Below are 21,845 nucleotides of genomic sequence, written 5' to 3'. Positions count from 1 at the left end.
AGCAAGACTCTGGCTCAGAAAAAATAAAATAAAATAAATAGTAGCTATTCTTGCCAGACTCCTGTTGATTGGTTGTCTTTCAGAGGTATGCTCAGTGGAGTGAGTCTGCCATACAGGTTGTCTTGACTGTTAGCTTTCAGAATTGTATTCACTGATAGGGGTTGTCAGTGATTAGACTAAGATGAATTGTCACTCATTGATAAATAATACAGAACTATCAGTCTTCCCTAGGAGTATGGGGAGTCTTTTTTTTTTAAGTCTCTTTTGGCCGGGTGCCGTGGCTCAAGCCTGTAATCCCAGCACTTTGGGAGGCCAAGACGGGCGGATCATGAGGTCAGGAGATCGAGACCATCCTGGCGAACACGGTGAAACCCCGTCTCTACTAAAAAATACAAAAAACTAGCCGGGCGTGGTGGCGGGCGCCTGTAGTCCCAGCTACTCGTAAGGCTGAGGCAGGAGAATGGCGTGAACCCGGCAGGCGGAGCTTGCAGTGAGCTGAGATCCAGCCACTGCGCTCCAGCCTGGGCGACAGAGCGAGACTCCGTCTCAAAAAAATAAAATAAAATAAAATAAAGTCTCTTTTTTGCAGGTATATAAGAGGAAAACTGAGGCTGCCAAGAAAGAGTATCTGAAGGCACTGGCTGCTTACAAAGACAACCAGGAGTGTCAGGTAAGAGGGATAGGGTAGATGAATATTTAAACCAGTAAGAAGTTTTTTGGAAGTATTTGTTAGCAGTTTTAAGAAGTAAATACAACCAAGTGATTTATTTATTTATTCATTTATTTATTTATTTATTTATGTCTTCTTTTAGGCCACTGTGGAAACAGTGGAATTGGATCCAGCACCACCATCACAAACTCCTTCTCCACCTCCTATGGCTACTGTTGACCCAGCATCTCCAGCACCAGCTTCAATAGAGCCCCCTGCCCTGTCCCCATCCATTGTTGTTAACTCCACCCTTTCATCCTATGTGGCAAACCAGGCATCTTCTGGAGCTGGGGGTCAGCCCAATATCACCAAGTTGATTATTACCAAACAAATGTTGCCCTCGTCCATTACTATGTCTCAAGGAGGGATGGTTACTGTTATCCCAGCCACAGTGGTGACCTCCCGGGGGCTCCAGCTAGGCCAAACCAGTACAGCCACTATCCAGCCCAGTCAACAAGCCCAGATTGTCACTCGGTCAGTGTTGCAGGCAGCAGCAGCAGCTGCTGCTGCTGCCTCTATGCAACTGCCTCCACCCCGACTACAGCCCCCTCCATTACAACAGATGCCACAGCCCCCAACTCAGCAGCAAGTTACCATTCTGCAGCAGCCTCCTCCACTCCAGGCCATGCAACAGCCTCCACCTCAGAAAGTTCGAATCAATTTACAGCAACAGCCACCGCCTCTGCAGATCAAGAGTGTGCCTCTACCCACTTTGAAAATGCAGACTACCTTAGTCCCACCAACTGTGGAAAGTAGTCCTGAGCGGCCTATGAACAACAGCCCTGAGGCCCATACAGTGGAGGCAACTTCTCCTGAGACTATCTGTGAGATGATCACAGATGTAGTTCCTGAGGTGAGCCTTTGATTTTAAGTCTTTCCTCTAGTCTAGTGGAAATGTATAAAAACATTTTTGGTTGACCAAATAAAAGTGGGGGTTGCTACTAGCATTTAATGCCCAGCAACCAGGAACACAAAACATCCTGCAGATGGGATTTCCTTGCAACAGTGACTTGTCTTACCTAAGGTACCCATATTGGTGTTTTTTTTTTTTTTGAGATGTCCATGCCCAGGCTGGAGTGCAATGGTACGATCTCGGCTCACCACAACCTCTACCTCCTGGGTTCAAGTGATTCTCCTGCCTCAGCCTCCCGAGTAGCTGGGATTACAGGCATGTACCATCATGCCTGGCTAATTTTGTATTTTTAGTAGAGACGGTTTCTCCATGTTGGTCAGGCTAGACTTGAACTCCTGACCTCAGGTGATCTGCCTGTCTCGGCCTCCCAAAGTGCTGGGATTACAGGTGTGAGTCACTGTGCCCACCCTGTTTTTTTTTCTTTTTTTTGAGACGGAGTCTCGCTCTGTTGCCTGGGCTGGAGTGCAGTGGTGTACTCTCGGCTTACTGCAACCTCCACTTCCTGGGTTCAAGTGATTCTCCTGCCTCGGCCTCCCGAGTAGCTGGGATTACAGGTACTCGCCACTACACCCAGCTAATTTTTTGTATTTTTAACTAGAGACAGAGTTTCACCATGTTGGTTGGGCTGGTCTTGAACTCCTGACCTTGTGATTCGCCCACTTCGGCCTCCCAGAGTGCAGGGATTACAGGCGTTGAGCCACCGCGTACCCCCTAGTGTTTTTAGTGAGATACATGAAGATAAGGACCATTCCTTAACTAAGCAGAGGCCACTAGTTCAGCTGGACAGGATATAGCCTAAACAGTTATTTTTCAGAGTTGTTTACCCAAGGATCTTACACTTTGGACATATAAAGCTTTTCGTTTATCCTGGGTCTTAAGTTCCTTAGCTTGATGTTTTAAATGTGTGTGGGGCAGAGGGTATAGCCAGAAAAATTTAATTGGTTCATACCATTGTTTTTTAAAACACATAAATATGGTCGGGCGTGGTGGCTCACGTCTGTAATCCCAGCACTTTGGGAGGCCAAGGCAGGTGCATCACCTGAGGTCAGGAGTTCGTGACCAGCCTGGCGAACGTGGTGAAACCCTATCTCTACTAACAATACAAAAAATTAGCCGGGTGTTGTGGCAGGTGCCTGTAGTCCCAGCTACTCAGGAGGCTGAGGCAGGAGAATGGCATGAACCGGGGAGGCGGAGCTTGCAGTGAGCTGAGATGGCGCCACTGCACTCCAGCCTGGGAGACAGAGCAGGACTCCGTCTCAAAAAAAAAAAAAAAAAAGCACTACCTCTTTATTCCCTCTACTTTACTTGACTAGCCAGGCTTAAGGGGGAAAAAAAGCATTACCACATGCCCACCTTTCTCCTTATGGGAAAAATCTTCCGTCATTCTGCTTGGCAAAATTCTGAAGCTAGACTGTTGAGGGGGAGACCAAGAACTCACCTTCTCCAGTTTTAACCCCCAGTGTGAGGAATTGTAATACCTTTTGCTTCATTGGTTTCAACTAGCTAGCTAGGCAGGGAGCAATTTAATCCACTTTGGTACTCTCTTGCTCTCACAGGTTGAGTCTCCTTCTCAGATGGATGTTGAATTGGTGAGTGGGAGTCCTGTGGCACTCTCACCCCAGCCTCGATGTGTGAGGTCTGGTTGTGAGAACCCTCCCATTGTGAGTAAGGACTGGGACAATGAATACTGCAGCAATGAGTGTGTGGTGAAGCATTGCAGGTGAGCTTACAGTTCCCCCTTTTATAATTCAGATACTGGTCAATTAATTCTTTTGGGAAACATGGTAATCTTGAGCATAAAATCAGCATCTCAGTGTCACCTTACCTTAGGTAGAGTAGGTTGCTGTATATCTATCTGGTCTACGAGAAAAGCTCCCTTGCTTAAGAGCTTCCATTTGCCACATAGCCAAAGATGACGTAATCAGCAGTTCACATTTTTCAGTTACCACATACCTCTCTATGCTCTTTAAAAATATGATAATACATTAGGCTGTTAGTGTTTGCAAATGTTAGCTTTTCAATCCTTAGTGCAAATCAGACTACTTAGGGAATTAGAATTTGGGGAGAAATGGTAAGTGGAAAGGAGCATATGATAATTTGCAATTTGTGAGGGAAATGGGGAGAAGTTTGGAAGATTTTACCCCTCTCCCCAAATTTCCCTGGGAATTACCTATAGCTGTAGGACAAGGCATTTCTATTTCCTATTTCAAAAACTCTACAGTAAATTAGCATTGCCTCTACTTCTGACTTTTAAGCCCACTGTTGTTATATTTCTAAGGTGATACTATCTCACCATAATACTGCAGGAAATTATCTGGGAACCTATTTGCTTAAGACTGATAAAAAAAATCCAGCTGGGCCAATGTGGTGAAACCCCATCTCTACTACAAATACAAAAATTAGCTGGGCATGGTGGCGGGCGCCTATAGACCCAGCTACTCAGGAGGCTGAGGCAGAAGAATCTCTTGAACCTGGGAGATGGAGGTTGCAGCGAGCCAAGGAGATAACGCCACTGCACTCTAGCCTGGGCAACAGTGAGACTCCGTCTCAAAATAAAAATAAAAATAAAAAAAGATAAAAAGAATGTAGCGACTGGGCGTGGTGGCTCACGCCTGTAATCCCAGCACTTTGGGAGGTCGAGGCGGGTGGATCACGAGGTCAGGAGATCGAGACCATCCTGGCTAACACGGTGAAACCCCATCTCTACTAAAAATACAAAAAATTAGCTGGGCATGGTGGCAGGCGCCTGTAGTCCCAGCTGCTCAGGAGGCTGAGGCAGGAGAATGGCATGAACCCGGGAGGTCCATCTCAAAAAGAAAAAAAAAGTGGGCTGTAATTCTGTTTCAGTTTGTGTATAATTCTGTTTGTGTGTCTTTTTCTCTCTTAGGGATGTATTCTTGGCCTGGGTAGCCTCTAGAAATTCAAACACAGTAGTGTTTGTGAAATAGTCCTTCCTGTTCTCCAAGCCAGTGAAGAGTTATCTGCTGGGAACATATCCGAGAGCCTGTTTTTGAAACACAAGCTGGGCTTCTGGTAGTGGCTGATCACAACCCATGATGGCCGTTCATGTTTCACCCCTTTTCCTTCATCAGAGGCCAGGCTATGGAGCAGGGCCACTGAATTTGCTGCAATCTGGAGATGCTTTTTATTTTCAACCACAAGCAGAAATACCAGTGGTAATAGCAGAGGAAAGGGTGAAGGGAGTATGGGCAAGCAAAGCATAGATATGGTAGGGGTGGTGGTGGGGTTGAAGAAACTTGTTGGTATAATTGTCATAGGACTTGCCTAAAATATTATTAAAATTACAGGAGTGTACTCAGCTTTGAGCCTAGGAGAAAACGCCACTGTGTGTACCCGTTTTAAAAGGGCTAAGAGATTCTATTAAAGGTTCCCTCATAAAAAAATGTTATTCCCCATTATCACATCAATACACTGCTTTGAGAACAAAACTTTTCAACACAGGCACACTGGGCCACATGGAAAATGACATCACCCAGGAGTTTATTTCTCTTTATATATATTATTTCTGCAGTTACCATCCTTATCTGAGTTATCACAGTTCATGAATCTAAGAGGCAAAACTACATCGTTAGTAAGAGGTTTTACCAAAGTCTAAAGTTGTATTCACTTGTGTTTGATGAAATATCTTCAAAAGACCATAGATCTATCATTATTTCTTGGACATAATCTAAAGAAAAACAGATTAGAAAAGCCACCTAGTTGTAACAGAATAAGCAGAAGTTCACAGCATGATAGTCCAAGTGGTGATAACTTTAAATAAAACTCAAATTTTTACTGTCTGTAAAACAGGAAACGCTGTCCTAGAGAACCTCTTCCTCAACCAACCATGTACATAGTTTTATCCTATGCATTCCTGTTTTCTGTGGGGGTTTTTTTGTTTTGTTTTGTTTTTTTGAGACAGCTTCACTCTGTCACCCGGGCTGGAGTGCAGTGATGCGATCTCAGCTCACTGAACCTCTGCCTCCCAGGTTCAAGCAATTCTCCTGCATCAGCCTCCGGAGTAGCTGGGATTACAGGCACCTGCCACTACGCCCAGCTGATTTTTTGTATTTTTAGTAGAGACAGGGTTTCACCATGTTGGCCAGGCTGGTCTTGAACTCCTGACCTTATGATCTGCCCACCTCGGCCTCCCAAAGTGCTAGGATTACAGGTGTGAGCCTCTGCACCCAGCCTGCATTCCTGTTTTTTTAATGATTTTGGAGGGTGGGGGTAGAGATGGGGTCTCACTATTTTTCCCAGACTAGTCTTGAACTCCTGGGCTACAGTTATCCTCCTACCTTGGCTTCCCAAAGTGCTGGGATTACAGGTGTGAGCTACTGTGCCTAGCCTATAATGATCATTTTAATGTTTCCCATGCACTCATTTAGTTTGAACCCTCACAGCAACCCAATGAGGTAATACTCCCATTTCACATATAAGAAATACTGAGAGATGAGTTGCACAAGATTACACCCTGTTAAGTGGCACAGCCAGAATGGACTTCAGAATCCCAACTACAATACAAATGTTTATTTAAATAAAGAAGAAAGCTATTGTACAAATATCTTCAGGTTTAGCTTATAGAGCCATGGCTATGGATTCTTAGCTCTGTAAGGAAGTACTTCTATAAATTCTTAGGTTTAGAGATGATACCATCTGGGTACCTTTGCTTGAACCGTGCAACCACATCTGGGTCTAGCAGGTGGATCCCATCCAGTTGGTTTCCAAGGGTGATCCTGAAACGGGAAAAGGAGGGGCAAACCAGAAATCCTGGAATTAGAGGGTTTAATATTGTTAAAAAATGTATACCAAAGGAAGACTGCCTATCATCATATCAAATATGCCAATTCTTCTAAAAAGAACATTAGAATAGTATATGGCAGAATGACTAGTTGAGAATTGGCATAGATTCTGGTGTTAAAATAGACTGGATCTGTATTATCTGAGGGTTAGTAACTAAGGCTTAGCCAGGCCTGCTTCACAGAGTTGCTGCTACCAGGGAGTACTCTTTGGATAAGCAAAATGCTAGCAGCATGTGTTTTAAGCTCTATTAAAGGGGTGAAAGATATAATTATTGACAGATTAAATAGGTCACTTCATAACCACCAGGGGGCAGATTCAATATATCACAGAATGGTTGAGGAAGATCCTTAGATTGTGAAGAGAACAGAAACCCTAGGGAGCAGTGCTTTGGGTCCTAGAACCTGTTGAGTTTCTAATGAATATTTGTAGAATCTCATAAAACAGTTTAAATACAAGCTTAAGTGGCTTATGAATCCTCTGAAGCTCATTTATGGACTAGTGGAATACAGTGTGAAGCTCTACTAAGTTATGTCGTTAATCATAAGTAATAGCCCCTTGAGGACTAGCCTGTTCTCTGGTCACCCTACCAGTTGGGTTGCACATTGTGTGGTCGTCCAAATAACTCAATCTTGCGAGTGCCGGGAGATAGTCTTTCAATCATGCCATAGATTTCATCTGGTTTATGACTGGTGGAACGAACCTAGGAAATAAAAACTAGCTGCTTTTTAAGTTACACAAGATTGCAATTCTAGCCCCTTCTATTATGTATGTTTATGATCTAAATGAGAAAAATCTGGGATGAGAATACACCCAACATGAATAACTGATACCAACAGAAATGTGGAAGCTTTGGAGGCCTGGGAAGCACATACCTCAGCTACGATCACATCACAATCCAGACCCTGGTTGAAGCCTTGGGGATTTCCTTTGACACCAACCTGCTCACCACAGATAACAGATTACCTTATGAAACCACCTTTTGAACTTTTTTTCAGTAAGAAATCAAATGATTCTTCTTTTGTGCTCCACCTATTGAATTGGGCCCCACTGCTGCTCACCAAGCAGTGTTCCTTCCCATGGTTCAACCAGTGACCTGTACGGCCTGTCCGAATGATGCGTTGCAGTTGATTTGTCTTCACCCAAATAATTTCATCTACCCGTTCATACCTGTGGGGCATAAAAAAGAACTAGAGTTTTAGTCAAATGTACAGTTAGGGGTAGTACCATTTATAGAAGCAAGGAATCACAATACTCTGGGAGAAGAAAACATGTATCTCACTATAACAGTATTACCCTCAAAAGAAAGCAACACAACGCACTACTTACCCCCAGAGGTTTAGACATTCTCTCCCCAACTCCATGGCCCTAGGAAGAAATGAGTTAAACAACTATTTGTATGCCCTTATTTTTTTTCTCTTCAAAATACATGATGTGTTAGAAACACCATAAACACCTTTTCAGTAGACATTCAGTGAACATTTACATGCACAACACCAAAAGCAGCATGGTGGATCTAAGAATGAAAAGATAAAACAGTATTCTCAACAACCTTACCTTTCTCAAAGAACAAATGTAAAGTTAAATATATATTCAGGGTATAATTTGCATTGTAAATGGGCATTAGGACTCACTAGAAAAAAAGGCTGGCTGGGCGTGGTGGCTCACGCCTGTAATCCCAGCACTTCGGGAGCCCGAGGTGAGTGGATCACAAGGTCAGGAGATAGAGACCATCCTGGCTAACATGGTGAAACCCAGTTTGTACTAAAAATACAAAAAGAAAAAATTAGCTGGGCATGGTGGCACGTGCCTGTAATCCCAGCTACTCAGGAGACTGAGGCAGGAGAATTGCTTGAACCCGGGAGGCCGAGGTTGCAGTGAGCTGAGATCACACCACTGCACTCCAGCCTGGGCAACAGAGTGAGACTGTCCCCCGGAAAAAAAGAAAAAAAGACTAAATCAGTCATACATTTAATAGTAGGGCTAGGAAAACCCAGGATTTTATCTCCCACTCAGTATTCACTCTGTATTGTATCTGTCCATACCTACATATCTGAATTGCATTACCTGCCTGTGACCCAGAGGAAGAGAAAGCCATCATCCTGTAGTACGGGTATGTTGAGCCTGCGCATCTCATCATCTGTCAGGGTCCCATAGGGCAGCTCCATGTGAATATCCCAGGGTGGGTCAGCCATCACAACTGCAAACTTGCCCAAGATACTGACGTCCAGGTAGCGGATATCACAACAGATCCACTGCATAAAGTGGTATTTGGTCATCTTCCCTACTTTAACTCTCAGATTCATGGCCTGAGTCCCTCTTTTCCATTTGATTTTTCCTATTCCCTTACAAGCTTATCTGTCCCCCTCCATTCCCAATAAGCAAAACAAGATTGCTGAATTATGCTCTGCTTTCTTAACGTGTATGGCTGCCCTACTCAAAATCTGTAAGTTGAGACGAGTTTTCTGAGCAGACAGGTACCTGAGGTGGGAAGAGTCGGTCTGCACTGGAATCACCTCCGACACTCTGTGTAAGAGCAAGCTCCTGGCTTGGCGTGTGGTCTTTGCCGCCAGGGGCCTCAGAATCCATGCAAGCATCAATTTCATAGTGAACATACTTGCAGGTATCCATGTGGAAACATGTATTAAGGAAAGAGCAGTCACCTAAAGACTCATCAGTGTGTTTATTGATAATTCGTCTGGGAAAATAAAAAGGGAGAATCAAGATGGTGCTCCAGACGTAGATCCAACAGTTTCAAATTTCAAATGATTTGAAAATGTCTCCTATTTTATTACCCTCCCCTAATTCTATTGTTAGAGCTTTCTCCAAGAGTTTTAAGGGAGGCAGGTAGCATGGAAATCCATAATTCATACTACAGAACAATTGTAATTCATCTCTCAGTAAAGACTGGGTTTCCTGTTTTACCACTGGAAGGCAAGCAGTGCAGGAGACTTAGTTGGTTAGAACAGAATAAAACACTGACCTAAGAGTTCAGGTTCCTTTTCTCCTAAGATTATCCTCCTTTCGGAGTACTTTTTCACCGTGGCTGAGAGACAGACATACCTTGTTATTCTAAGGAGGGAGCTTTTTCTTTAAAAAAAAAAAGTTATTTGGGAGTACAGCCTGTATTCTTCCCACACAATGCACTTCTGAAAGTATACCTTCAGGGTCTGGAGGACTTACACAAACCATAAACTAAGATTACAGACAGAACCCCAATGACTGGAAGGAATATGCTGAAAAGGAATGGCTGCTTCTGACAAACCCATCCCACCTCATTCCCTTCCAAGAGACCTGAAGTGCAGCTTGCGACAGGGTCGATCAGCATCACTGGCTTTCATGCACTCCTCCTTGGTTCCATAGTCACAGAATTCTTGCACTTGGGCCCGACCTCGAGAGCGAAATTTTTCAACAATGGATTGTTCCTTGGCTGTTGTAGTATTTAATAGCTCTAGGATCTCCTGACTGACCTGTGACAGAAGTAGCCTTGGACTTAAAAATGTCTTGTAGATCAAACTGGCTCTTAGACCAACTCTGCAAATTCTTTTTGACATTGATGTCTTACAAGAGATAAATCAGCTAACTTTTTTTTTTTTTTTTTAAGAGACGGGATCTTGCTGTCACCCAGGCCAGAGTGCAGTGGTGTAATCATAACTTACTGTTTCTCCCACTGAACTCCCAGGCTCAAGTGATTCTCCTAGCTCAGCCTTCAATTGTAGCTGGGAATACAGGTGCAAGACACCATGCCAGCTAATGTTTTAATTAATTTACTTTTTGTGGGGATAGGGTCTCACTATTTTGCCCAGGCTGGTCTTGAACTCTTCGCCTCAGGTGATCCTCCCACCTCGGCCTCCCAAAGTGTTGAGATTACAGGAATGAGCCATTGTGCCTAGCCCTAAATTAGCTAACTTAATATTGGAAAATTGGAGCCTTCAGATAAGAAATTTGTTAGGGGTTCAGTCCTTCCTCACAAATACGCATTTGGGATGAAATTAAAATGGAAGAGTCCTGGTTCCTACTGCTAAAAATTATATTAACGTCCCCTCCCCAGGAAGGCATTCCTTCTACAAAAAAAGTATTTACTGGGTGCTGAACTAAAAAGTATAGTGCTAAACACTTTACTTTTTAGCTCAGAGTCTATTCAATTCTATAAGGCAGGATATGCTGGTATTATCTTCACATTACAGATGAGAAGACTAAGGCTCAAGAGAAGTTAATTAACTTGTTCAAACTTACGCACTAGAAGTACCAAACAGATAAGAACTCATGTCAGGCCAATACTTATACTCAGAACCAATTCACATTATTTAGTCAATTTCTATAACTGGTCTAGTATTCCTCTCCAGAAATATAGGGAGAAATATAAGAGAAATATCTCCCTATATTTCTATATATTTGGATTCCTCTTCTCTTGATCCAATTCTTTCAGATTCAATGACAGATTATCTAAATCAGAATTTGTCGACACTGGCATTATTGACACTTTGGGACAGACAACTGTTTGTTGTGGGGGTTTGTCCTACTATGCACTGTAGGACGTTTAACAACCATCCCGGGCCTCTACACACTAGATGCCAATAGCACTCCCCCATGTGTCACAATAAAAATGTCTCCAGACATTACCAGATCCCCTGGGAGTTGGGCAGTAGGGAATCATCCCTGGTTGAGAACCACTGTAAACCCTCAATTCTAAAAACAGTTCCTTGCCCTAGGGGTAAATCCTTGTCAAACAAAGCTATAATTAAGAGCATATTGTGAGAGTATTTTCACATGACCCCTACCTTCTTGCTCTGTTGTTCCTTGGTGGACTGTTGGTTCAGAAGGCTCTCTATCTCCAGATCAACATCTGAGGCAGCATGTTTCCTTGATTTCTTGGCTGGCTCCTTTGCTGGTTCTGATGCTGAAGAGCTCAGACCAGAGGCTAATGAACTGGCAAAGGCAGCTACTGTAGTTAGGTCCTGTTCTGCACGCCGCTTCTGCCCTGTGACAGTCCCTGCTACCTCCCCAGGGCCCTTTTTTTCTGCCACAGCACCCATCATGGCAGATAGCTTGGAATGGTCAGCATAGGTCACAAGAGTAGGATGTGCATCGTCTTGAAGGAGACCTCGCTTTACCTCAATCAACTCCTGAGCTGCAAACTTCTGCAGGAGGCTTTCTACCCCATCTTGAGTGGCAGGAGCATCTGGCTAGAGAAGAAGAGGAGGTAGGGGCAATAAGACACTGACCACGAACTGCAAATAAGTTGTAAATCCTAACTCTGTCAGGTCATTACCGTGGAGATGGCAAGACAGATGGACACAGCATCAGTGGGCAATGTTAAGGCCAGATCAGAGAGGTGGTGTAGCAACTTCGTCTCTAACTCAGGATCTGTAGCTAATTCAGGAACTGCTGAAGCTGTGCTGGGCTTAGGACCACCAGAGGTGGGTGCAGTAGGCACTGGGCTGTCACTACGGAAGGTTGGAGACAATGCTGCCTCTGGATTCCGTAGATCTAAGAATGAAGAGAAGTAAAAATGAAAAAAGGCAACCACTGTTGGTCTATATATTTCTGAGAAGTCAAATTCTCTAGCATTCCCATACATAGATCTTTCATTTTGTGCAGGAAATTCTCTGACCAACTTTAGCACTAGATTACCTATCCTCAATCATACTAAACTGTTTAGTAGTATTAACTGTTTTGTCAATATTGGATTTTCTATCTACCTTTTCTCTATTGGGTGAGTAATGTTTTCCTAATTCCCTATCCTTGCTGTGCTACAAAGAAAGTAAATTAGCAGCATGATAGACTTAAATATCCCTACCACCTTTCTATCTACCAACATTTTAATAAAGGCCAGGAATATACTCAACAACCTAGGCTGGGATCCAATATTCTTTTTGAGGCATGTAGTGTGAATTTTAATGAATTCAGGCCATTGATCAACAAAGTGTACAAAATGACAATGTTGGGGGCCAACAGTGTTACCTGTAACACTCACAATCACAAAAATCTTAATACTTTGCTGAAGCCTTGGTTACCAAATGGTATTTCCTGACTATATTGTTATCATCTATTACTTCACAAGCTGGGTAGCCATCATAACCTTCATAAGATTTGAGAAACTAAAATTAGGACAAAATGTTACCTTTGAGAAAGTCTAATATCTGTAGTTATTTAATTAAAATATAGATGAAATTTTTTTTTTTTTTTTTTTTGAGAGGGAGTCTGGCTCTGTCGCCCAGGCTGGAGGTCAGTGGCCGGATCTCAGCTCACTGCAAGCTCCGCCTCCCGGGTTTATGCCATTCTCCTGCCTCAGCCTCCCGAGTAGCTGGGACTACAGGCGCCAGCCACCTCGCCCGGCTAGCTTTTTGTATTTTTTAGTAGAGACGGGGTTTCACCGTGTTAGCCAGGATGGTCTCGAACTCCTGACCTTGTGATCCGCCCGTCTCGGCCTCCCAAAGTGCTGGGATTACAGGCTTGAGCCACCGCGCCCGGCCAAATATAGATGAAATATTAAACTCCTAGTACCTGAACTGAAATTGTTAAATAAAATAAGTAGGCCATTAGTTTACATTTAGAAATATTTTGTTTACTTAAATATTTCCACTCTGGCAAGGCACTGTGGCTCACACCTATAATCCCAGCACTCTGGGAGGCTGAGGTGGGCGGATCACTTGAGGTGAGAAGTTCGAGACCAGCCTGGCCAACATGGTGAAACCCCGTCTCTACTAAAATACAAAAAAAAAAATTAGCTGGGGGTGGTGGCGCAAGCCTATAATCCCAGCTACTCAGGAGGCTGAGGCCGGAGAATTGCTTGAAGCCAGGAGGCGGAGGCTACAGTGAGCCAAGTTCATGCCACTGCACTCCAGACGGGGCGACAGAGCAAGACTCTGTCTCAAAAAATATAAATAAATAAATAAATAATTCATTAATTTGAAAATTTTCCACTCTAATGGAAACTGAATTTATTAAAATCTGACTCAGGGCTTGGTGTGGTGCCTTCTATCTGTAATCCCAGCACTCTGAGAGGCCAAGGTGGGAGGATCACTTGAGCCCAGGAGTTCTAGACCAGCCAGGGGAACATGGTGAAACCCAGTGTCTCTACAGAAATTTTTTTTTAAATTAGCCACACTTGGTGGCCTGTGCCTATAGTCCCAGCAGGCTGAGGTGGGAGGATTCCACTCTCACCTATTTCTTCTTTCATTTTCAGTTTCTCCAGTTAGTAAGTTAATTTAGATGTTCTCTGAGTAATTAAGAAGTGAGAAAATTTTTAAGTGAGAAATCTATAAAAAGAACCATGTTAGGCTGGGCACGGTAGCTCATGCCTGTAATCCCAGCACTTTGGGAGGCTGAAGCGGGTGGATCACGAGTTCAGGAGTTCAAGACCAGCCTGGCCAACATGATGAAACCCTGTCTCTACTAAAAATATAAAAAAAATTAGCCGGGCGTGATGGCGGATGCCTGTAATCCTAGCTACTCAGGAGGCTGAGGCAGGGAATTGCTTGAACCCAAGAGGCAGAGGTTGCAGTGAGCCAACATTGCGCCACTGCACTCCAGCCTGGGCAACAGAGCGAGACTCTATCTCAAAAAAAAAAAAAAAAAAAAAAAGAACCACGTTAACATAAATATTTAAGTACCTATGACTTGATACTGACTTTTCTCATTGGTAATTTGACTGATTTAATACTGCTCATTCCAGCCGGGCGTGGTGGCTCAAGCCTGTAATCCCAGCACTTTGGGAGGCCGAGACAGGCGGATCACGAGGTCAGGAGTTCAAGACCATCCTGGCTAACACGGTGAAACCCCGTCTCTACTAAAAAATACAAAAAGCTAGCCGGGCGAGGTGGCGGGCGCCTGTAGTCCCAGCTACTCGGGAGGCTGAGGCAGGAGAATGGCGTAAACCCAGGAGGCGGAGCTTGCAGTGAGCTGAGATCCGGCCACTGCACTCCAGCCCAGGCGACAGAGCTAGACTCCGTCTCAAAAAAAAAAAAAAAAAATACTGCTCATTCCAATATCTGGTGATATAATTTTGGTTATGAATCCTTGTATTAGTAACACCTCCTGGGAGGTTTTTTCCCCCCACATTACATTCAGAATATTAGAGCTGAAAATACCTCTTTTAAGGTTATTGGGAAGAGGGAGCTTTTGTTTAATATGGTAGATAAAACTTAACTGCTGGTTAATACAATTGTTATTCACATGAAATTCTGTAAAGTTTTCACGTCCAAAGTTTTGTATGTATACAGACATTTGGGGAAAAGTTTTATCATCCCTAAAACCAGTTACTGTCCAGAAAATGATTCCGAATTCCTGGGTTCCAAATCCTTCATAAGGTATTCTTTCATTTATTTATTCAACACATTTACTCAATGCCTCTGCTCTGCTGCAACTACACTGACACTCTGCTTCTAATCTAACGAAAATAATGTGTTAGGTTCAGCAAAATAATACATAATATTTGATTTACCCTTTAATTAAGAGGACCACTGAACTTAATATGGTCAGATTACTAATTTGCTGAATCCTTAAACATGTCAACATTTATATGCACATCTTCAATCTCATGAAATATACTGGAGCAGTTCACATATTTACTTTGTGCTAAACCTGGCCAAATCTAGTTTGTTTCAATTAAAGATATTTTTTAAGTAATTTTTTTTAAAAAAGATATACTTCACCAACATGAGATATCACACCCATTAGGATGGCACTTCCTCAAAATCAAAAACAGAATTACGATATGATCCAGCAATTCCACCTTTGGGCATACGCCCAAAAGAATTAAAGCAGGGTCTCAAAGAGATATTCATACACCCAGGTTCATAGCAGCATTATTTACAATAGCCAAAAGGTGGAAGTAACCCAAACGCCCACCCATGGATGAATGAACAAAATGTGTTATATACATACAGTGGAATATTAGTTATCCTTAAAATGGAAGGAGGCCAGGCATGGCGACTTATGCCTATAATCCCAGCACTTTGGGAGGCTGAGGGAGGATGACTTGAGCCCAGGAGTCCAAGACCAACCTAAGCAACCTAAAAAACCTGTTGGGTGTTTTGCCCAAAAAATACAAAAAATTAGCTGAGCAAGGTTTTATGTGCCTGTAGTACATACAACAGGCACCTGCCACCAAACCTGGCTAATTTTTGTATTTTTAGTAGAGACAGGGTTTCACCATGTTGGCCAGGCTGGTCATGAACTCCTGACCTCAGGTGATCCACCCGCCTTAGCCTTCCAAAGGCTGTGGACACCTGTAATCATAGCTACTCGGGAGGCTGAGGCAGGAGAATCGCTTGAACCCAGGAAGCAGACATTGCAGTGAGCTCAGATCGCACCACTGCACTCCAGCCTGGGCAACAAGAGCAAAACGCCATCTCAATAAATAAATAAATGAATGAATGATAAAAATGCCAATCTAAAGAAGGTCTCCCAATATTTTGCCCATAGTATTTTCCACTATTAACGATATGGATACATTTTAGTTCATTTTCTATCCTTGTCTTTTGACACTGAGTTCAGTAGTCGATAATTATCAGATTTCAGTAATGCTATAAAAAACAAGATGTGGTATGCAAATTTTTATTTCTGGTGAGAAATGAATGCAATAATCTGAACTTTTATCAAGTCTTGGGTTATATCTTACATGACAACATGATTAATAAACTTACGATAGAGTATGTTTCACAAGGGTTTCCTAAGAATCCTAAAGCTCAACAAAATACATTCTTTGAAATAATCAAAATAACACAGAAAGAACAGTGACATTCTGGTTTAATTTGTGTGTTTCATCTTTACCTATTACCACAGTACCAAATGATGGGTCAGATCAAGTTCTGGGTCAGAAGACAAGATACATTTAATTACAACCCCAAAAATACTTTTATAAGAGTCTTAACTAGGCTGGGATTACATCTGTAATCCCAGCACTTTGGTAGGCCAAGGTGGGAGGATAGATTGAGCCCAAGAGTCCAAGACCAGCCTGGGCAACATGGCAAGACCTTGTTTCTACAAAAAAAAAAAAATTAAAAATTACGCGGGTATGGCAGGGCACACCTGTGGTGCCAGCCTCTCAGGAGGCTGAGGCAGGAGGATCACTTGAGCCCTGAGGTCAAGACTGCAGTGAGCTGTGTTCATGTCACTGAACTCCAGCCTAGGTAACAGAATGAGATTCTTGTCTCACACACACACACAGAAAAAAGGGTCTTAGCTATATTATTAGCTAGATATACAAGTCAAGAGATACTCATATCTAAAAAAGAAAAAATAAACATAAAAAAAGATATTTACATGCAGGGAGAATACAGTCTTAGTGTCAAAAATATTAAACATGTTTAGCAAGGACCTGGATGAAAGTATCAAGACTCTAGTAGTTAGGTCTGCACACAGCAAAAAGTTTGGCTAATACCAAAATGTAGCTAATATCATGGAAAAACGAAATGGCCGGGCACAGTGGCTCATGCCTGTAATCCCAGCACTTTGGGAGGCCGAGGCAGGCGGATCATGAGGTCAGGAGATCGAGAGCACCCTGGCTAACACGGTGAAATCTCGTTTCTACTAAAAATACAAAAAAATTAGCGACGTGTGGTGGCACGCACCTGTAGTCCCAGCTACTCAGGTGGCTGAGGCAGGAGAATCGTGCCATTGCACTCCAGCTTGGGCAACAAGAGCAAAACTCCATCTCAAAAAAACAAAAAACAAAAAACAACAAAAAAGAAAAATGAAATGAAGCTTAAAATGACCAAGAACAATTAGAATCCTTCATTGAAAGAGTATGAATTTAGAAATGGAAAAGTAGCCGGCCAGGCGCGGTGGCTCAAGCCTGTAATCCCAGCACTTTGGGAGGCCAAGGTGGGAGGATAGATTGAGCCCAAGAGTCCAAGACCAGCCTGGGCAACATGGCAAGACCTTGTTTCTACAAAAAAAAAAAAATTAAAAATTACGCGGGTATGGCAGGGCACACCTGTGGTGCCAGCCTCTCAGGAGGCTGAGGCAGGAGGATCACTTGAGCCCTGAGGTCAAGACTGCAGTGAGCTGTGTTCATGTCACTGAACTCCAGCCTAGGTAACAGAATGAGATTCTTGTCTCACACACACACACAGAAAAAAGGGTCTTAGCTATATTATTAGCTAGATATACAAGTCAAGAGATACTCATATCTAAAAAAGAAAAAATAAACATAAAAAAAGATATTTACATGCAGGGAGAATACAGTCTTAGTGTCAAAAATATTAAACATGTTTAGCAAGGACCTGGATGAAAGTATCAAGACTCTAGTAGTTAGGTCTGCACACAGCAAAAAGTTTGGCTAATACCAAAATGTAGCTAATATCATGGAAAAACGAAATGGCCGGGCACAGTGGCTCATGCCTGTAATCCCAGCACTTTGGAGGCCGAGGCAGGCGGATCATGAGGTCAGGAGATCGAGAGCACCCTGGCTAACACGGTGAAATCTCGTTTCTACTAAAAATACAAAAAAATTAGCGACGTGTGGTGGCACGCACCTGTAGTCCCAGCTACTCAGGTGGCTGAGGCAGGAGAATCGTGCCATTGCACTCCAGCTGGGCAACAAGAGCAAAACTCCATCTCAAAAAAACAAAAAACAAAAAACAAAAAACAAAAAACAACAAAAAAGAAAAATGAAATGAAGCTTAAAATGACCAAGAACAATTAGAATCCTTCATTGAAAGAGTATGAATTTAGAAATGGAAAAGTAGCCGGCCAGGCGCGGTGGCTCAAGCCTGTAATCCCAGCACTTTGGGAGGCCGAGACGGGCGGATCACGAGGTCAGGAGATCGAGACCATCCTGGCTAACATGGTGAAACCCCGTCTCTACTAAAAATACAAAAAACTAGCCGGGCGACATGGCGGGCGCCTGTAGTCCCAGCTGCTTGGGAGGCTGAGGCAGGAGAATGGCGTAAACCCAGGAGGCGGAGCTTGCAGTGAGCTGAGACCCGGCCACTGCACTCCAGCCTGGGCGGCAGAGCGAGACTCCGTCTCAAAAAAAAAAAAAAAAGAAAAAAAAAGAAATGGAAAAGTATAAAGAAGTATGATGCCCGGCACAGTGGCTCACACCTGTGATCCCAGCACTTTGGGAAACCGAGGCGGGCAGATCACCTGAGGTCCAGAGTTCGAGACGAGCCTGACCAACATGGAGAAACCCCCGTCGCTACTAAAAATACAAAATTAGCCCGGAGTGGTGACACATTCCTGTAATCCCAGCTACTCAGGAGGCTGAGGCAGGAGAATCGCTTGAACCTGGGAGGCGGAGGTTGCAGTAAGCCAAGATCGCACCATTGCACTCCAGCCTGGGAAACAAGAGCAAAAACTCCGTCTCAAAAAAAAAGAAAAAAAGTAAGTATGATGAGGAACAATTAAAACCAAGAAACAACCACCACCACCACAGATAGAGGATGGTCTGTTACAAAAACGACAGAAACGTGAACACAAAGTAATCAATGATGTAGTACACCAATATAATGGCTTTTTAAAAGTTAATTTTGTAAGCCAGGCATGGTGGCTCACGCCTGTAATCCCAGCACTTTGGGAGGCCAAGGCGAGTGGACTGCTTTAGCTCAGGAGTTCAGAGACCAGCCCGGGCAACACGGTGAAACCCCGTCTACCAAAAATACAAAAATTAGCTGGGCATGGTAGCACACGCCTGTGGCCCCAGCTACTTGAGAGGTTGAAGTGGGAGGATCGCTGGAGCCTGGGAAGTCAAGGCAGCAGTGAGCCATGATCATGCCACAGCACTCCAGCCTGGGTGACAGAGGGAGACTCTGTCTCTAACTAACTAACTAACTAATTTTGCAGATCACTCTGTTGAAACAAACCACTACCTGATCCTCAGGTCCCCTTTTGCAACTGGCATTACTGAAAGGGAAAAGATTCCACAAGAAAATTAAATAGCCTGGATATGGTGGCTCTCACCTGTAATTCAAACACTTCGGGAGGCTTAGGCAAGAGGACAGCTTGAGCCCAGGTGTTCAAGACAAATTTGGGCAACATAATGAGACCTTATCGCTATTAAAAATTTAAAAATTAGGCCGGGCGCGGTGGCTCAAGCCTGTAATCCCAGCACTTTGGGAGGCCGAGACGGGCGGATCACGAGGTCAGGAGATCGAGACCATCCTGCCTAACACGGTGAAACCCCGTCTCTACTAAAAATACAAAAACTAGCCGGGCGAGGTGGCAGGCGCCTGTAGTCCCAGCTACTCGGGAGGCTGAGGCAGGAGAATGGCGTAAACCCGGGAGGCGGAGCTTGCAGTGAGCTGAGATCTGGCCACTGCACTCCAGTCCGGGCGACAAAGCGAGACTCTCCCTCAAAAAAAAAAAAAAAATTTAAAAATTAGCCAGGCATGGTGGCATGCACCTGTAGTCCTAGCTACTCACAGGATGAGCTGGGAGGACTGCTACACTCCAGCCTGGTCAACGGTGAGAGACCCTATCTCAAAAACAAAAGCAAAAAAAAAGTCGCTGGCATCATTTATGCACATTTTTAAAAAGTTTCAAAACAGGAAACCAAAGAATAGGGGAAACAAAACAAAACAAAAAATTGTATCTATAAATAAATCAATGAAGTTTCTAGAGCAAGGAAAAAAAAAACTCCGCCTCTTAGATAATTCAAGAACTACTCCGAGACTTGACTACTACTTATTGCCTGATCAAATGACTTGCACTTCTTACTCTACTATCCTCCCCTCTTACCTCTTTAATTATCTAGGTCCCATATAGCCATAAAGGCCAAATTCAAGTGCCAAATCCACTACGATGGCTTTGATGGCTTCACTACCTACACCAGCTCTTGTTACTTCTCTTCACTGTACAGACTGTAGATTCATTCGTTTGGTTCCGTACATATATCCTATCACATTCCTTTTTGTACGCATCTACCTTTGAATCCTATGGTTTTTAAAATTCTTCAGGACAGGGGCAATTTCTTACTTATTTTTGTCTAATTAGACCCATGAACACTGTAGCTAAGAAAGGATAATTAATTAGGTGAGAGGATCCTGCCAGTGCATCTTCTATTTCTTGGGGCCAGAATATGAGCACATGAACCTAACATGATCTAGACAAGATTTAGAGATGGAGTTGAAGATACTGACAAATATTGGAAGAATCTACCACAAGGGTGATATTGAGTCACTATTTTTGCAGAGCTTTGTTACTAGTTTGCCTTAAATAATTCAGAGTTTGTCCTGGGGGTAAGGAGTGGATAAGAGTGAACTTAACAATCTTTTAAATTTCCTTCAAGTTTTATGATCACGACATAGGGGCAACAGGAGAGGAGAAAAAGTCTGGAAATCAAACACAAATGTTTTCGGATTCCCGCTAGGTATGTAAATTGCTAAGACAATGCCGATAGGGGTACTCATTCAAAAACACCGAGTGCCACTCTGTACGGGCCACTAAATTGGGCACTGTGGATATGAAGGTTCATTTCTTCCTTACTGAACCCACAGGTGCCAAGAAATGACCCCTACAAAACAGTCGTTATAACTGAGGGAACAAAGCGCCATAGCAGCAACAAAAAGGGGTTCTTGCTGCTTCGTGGGATGGGGGGGCTGAGAAGCCTCACAAAGGCAATGTCCTCGCAGTCTAAAGAGGAATGGGCAAGGAGGACGAGGATGGGGCTCAAGCATCCGTCCGATAAAAGTGAGCAATAGGCCGGGCGCGGTGGCTCAAGCCTGTAATCCCAGCACTTTGGGAGGCCGAGACGGGCGGATCACGAGGTCAGGAGATCGAGACCATCCTGGCTAACATGGTGAAACCCCGTCTCTACTAAAAAAATACAAAAAACTAGCCGGGCGAGGTGGCGGGCGCCTGTAGTCCCAGCTACTCGGGAGGCTGAGGCGAGAGAATGGCGTAAACCCGGGAGGCGGAGCTTGCAGTGAGCTGAGATCCGGCCACTGCACTCCAGCCTGGGCGACAGAGCGAGACTCCGTCTCAAAAAAAAAAAAAAAAAAAAAAAAAAAAAGTGAGCAATAAGAACTGAGGCCCAGGGTGAGGAGGAACGGCGAAGTACTTGCCGAAGGGCGAAGGTCTGTGCTGCTCAAGGGGGAGATGGAGTACCAATGTACGAGGCTTTATAGAAACGGCCGTTTGGTAAAGCGCAGTGACTCTGGAACTTTTTCTCTAGGGATCCCGCTAGTCCTCCCTGGTTGAGCCTCGGCCCCAGCAGCCCAGTGCCTCACCCAAATGCCCCGAGTCCTGCTTCCGCCTCCGCTGTAGCCTCTCCCGCAGAGAGTCCAGCTGCTTCTTGTGGGCCTGGATAGAGCTCCACGTGTCCGACATCCTAGTCTTCCAGCCCTGACGCCTCTCGAATAAGGCGCGGCGGACTAGCACCTCCCAGCACTCGCTCCAGCATATAACCAATTCTCACGCGGGCACCCCGAAGGCTAACCGGAAAATGACCCCTAGAGATGAGCAAGACAGAAAAGT

General features: G+C 43.9%; 2 protein-coding genes across 2 annotated transcripts in view; one reads left to right on the top strand and one right to left on the bottom strand.

Moving 5' to 3' along the window:
• Window positions 1–7,158, top strand: part of TOX4 (TOX high mobility group box family member 4) — a 25,038-nt gene extending 17,880 nt beyond the window's left edge. The window contains exons 6-9 of the mRNA XM_033188650.1: window positions 590–670; window positions 813–1,562; window positions 3,179–3,342; window positions 4,510–7,158. Coding sequence (XP_033044541.1) covers window positions 590–670; window positions 813–1,562; window positions 3,179–3,342; window positions 4,510–4,570 — 1,056 coding nt within the window. The 3' untranslated portion in view covers window positions 4,571–7,158. The remainder of the gene's footprint in view (window positions 1–589; window positions 671–812; window positions 1,563–3,178; window positions 3,343–4,509) is intronic.
• On the bottom strand, window positions 6,133–21,845 carry METTL3 (methyltransferase like 3). Its single transcript, XM_033188655.1, has 11 exons — window positions 21,599–21,845; window positions 11,695–11,912; window positions 11,204–11,608; window positions 9,717–9,892; window positions 8,904–9,120; window positions 8,490–8,677; window positions 7,752–7,790; window positions 7,484–7,592; window positions 7,298–7,363; window positions 7,013–7,125; window positions 6,133–6,358 (listed from the first exon to the last, which is right to left on the bottom strand). Exons 1-11 carry the CDS (start codon window positions 21,696–21,698, stop codon window positions 6,247–6,249), a joined length of 1,743 nt encoding a protein of 580 aa, XP_033044546.1. The 5' UTR covers window positions 21,699–21,845; the 3' UTR covers window positions 6,133–6,246.

This window comes from Trachypithecus francoisi, unplaced genomic scaffold (assembly GCF_009764315.1).
Source record: "Trachypithecus francoisi isolate TF-2019V2 unplaced genomic scaffold, Tfra_2.0 Lachesis_group3, whole genome shotgun sequence".
Lineage (NCBI taxonomy): Eukaryota > Metazoa > Chordata > Mammalia > Primates > Cercopithecidae > Trachypithecus > Trachypithecus francoisi.
The sequence above is the reverse complement of the archived record's forward strand: the minus strand, read 5'-3'. Positions and strand labels throughout refer to the sequence as shown.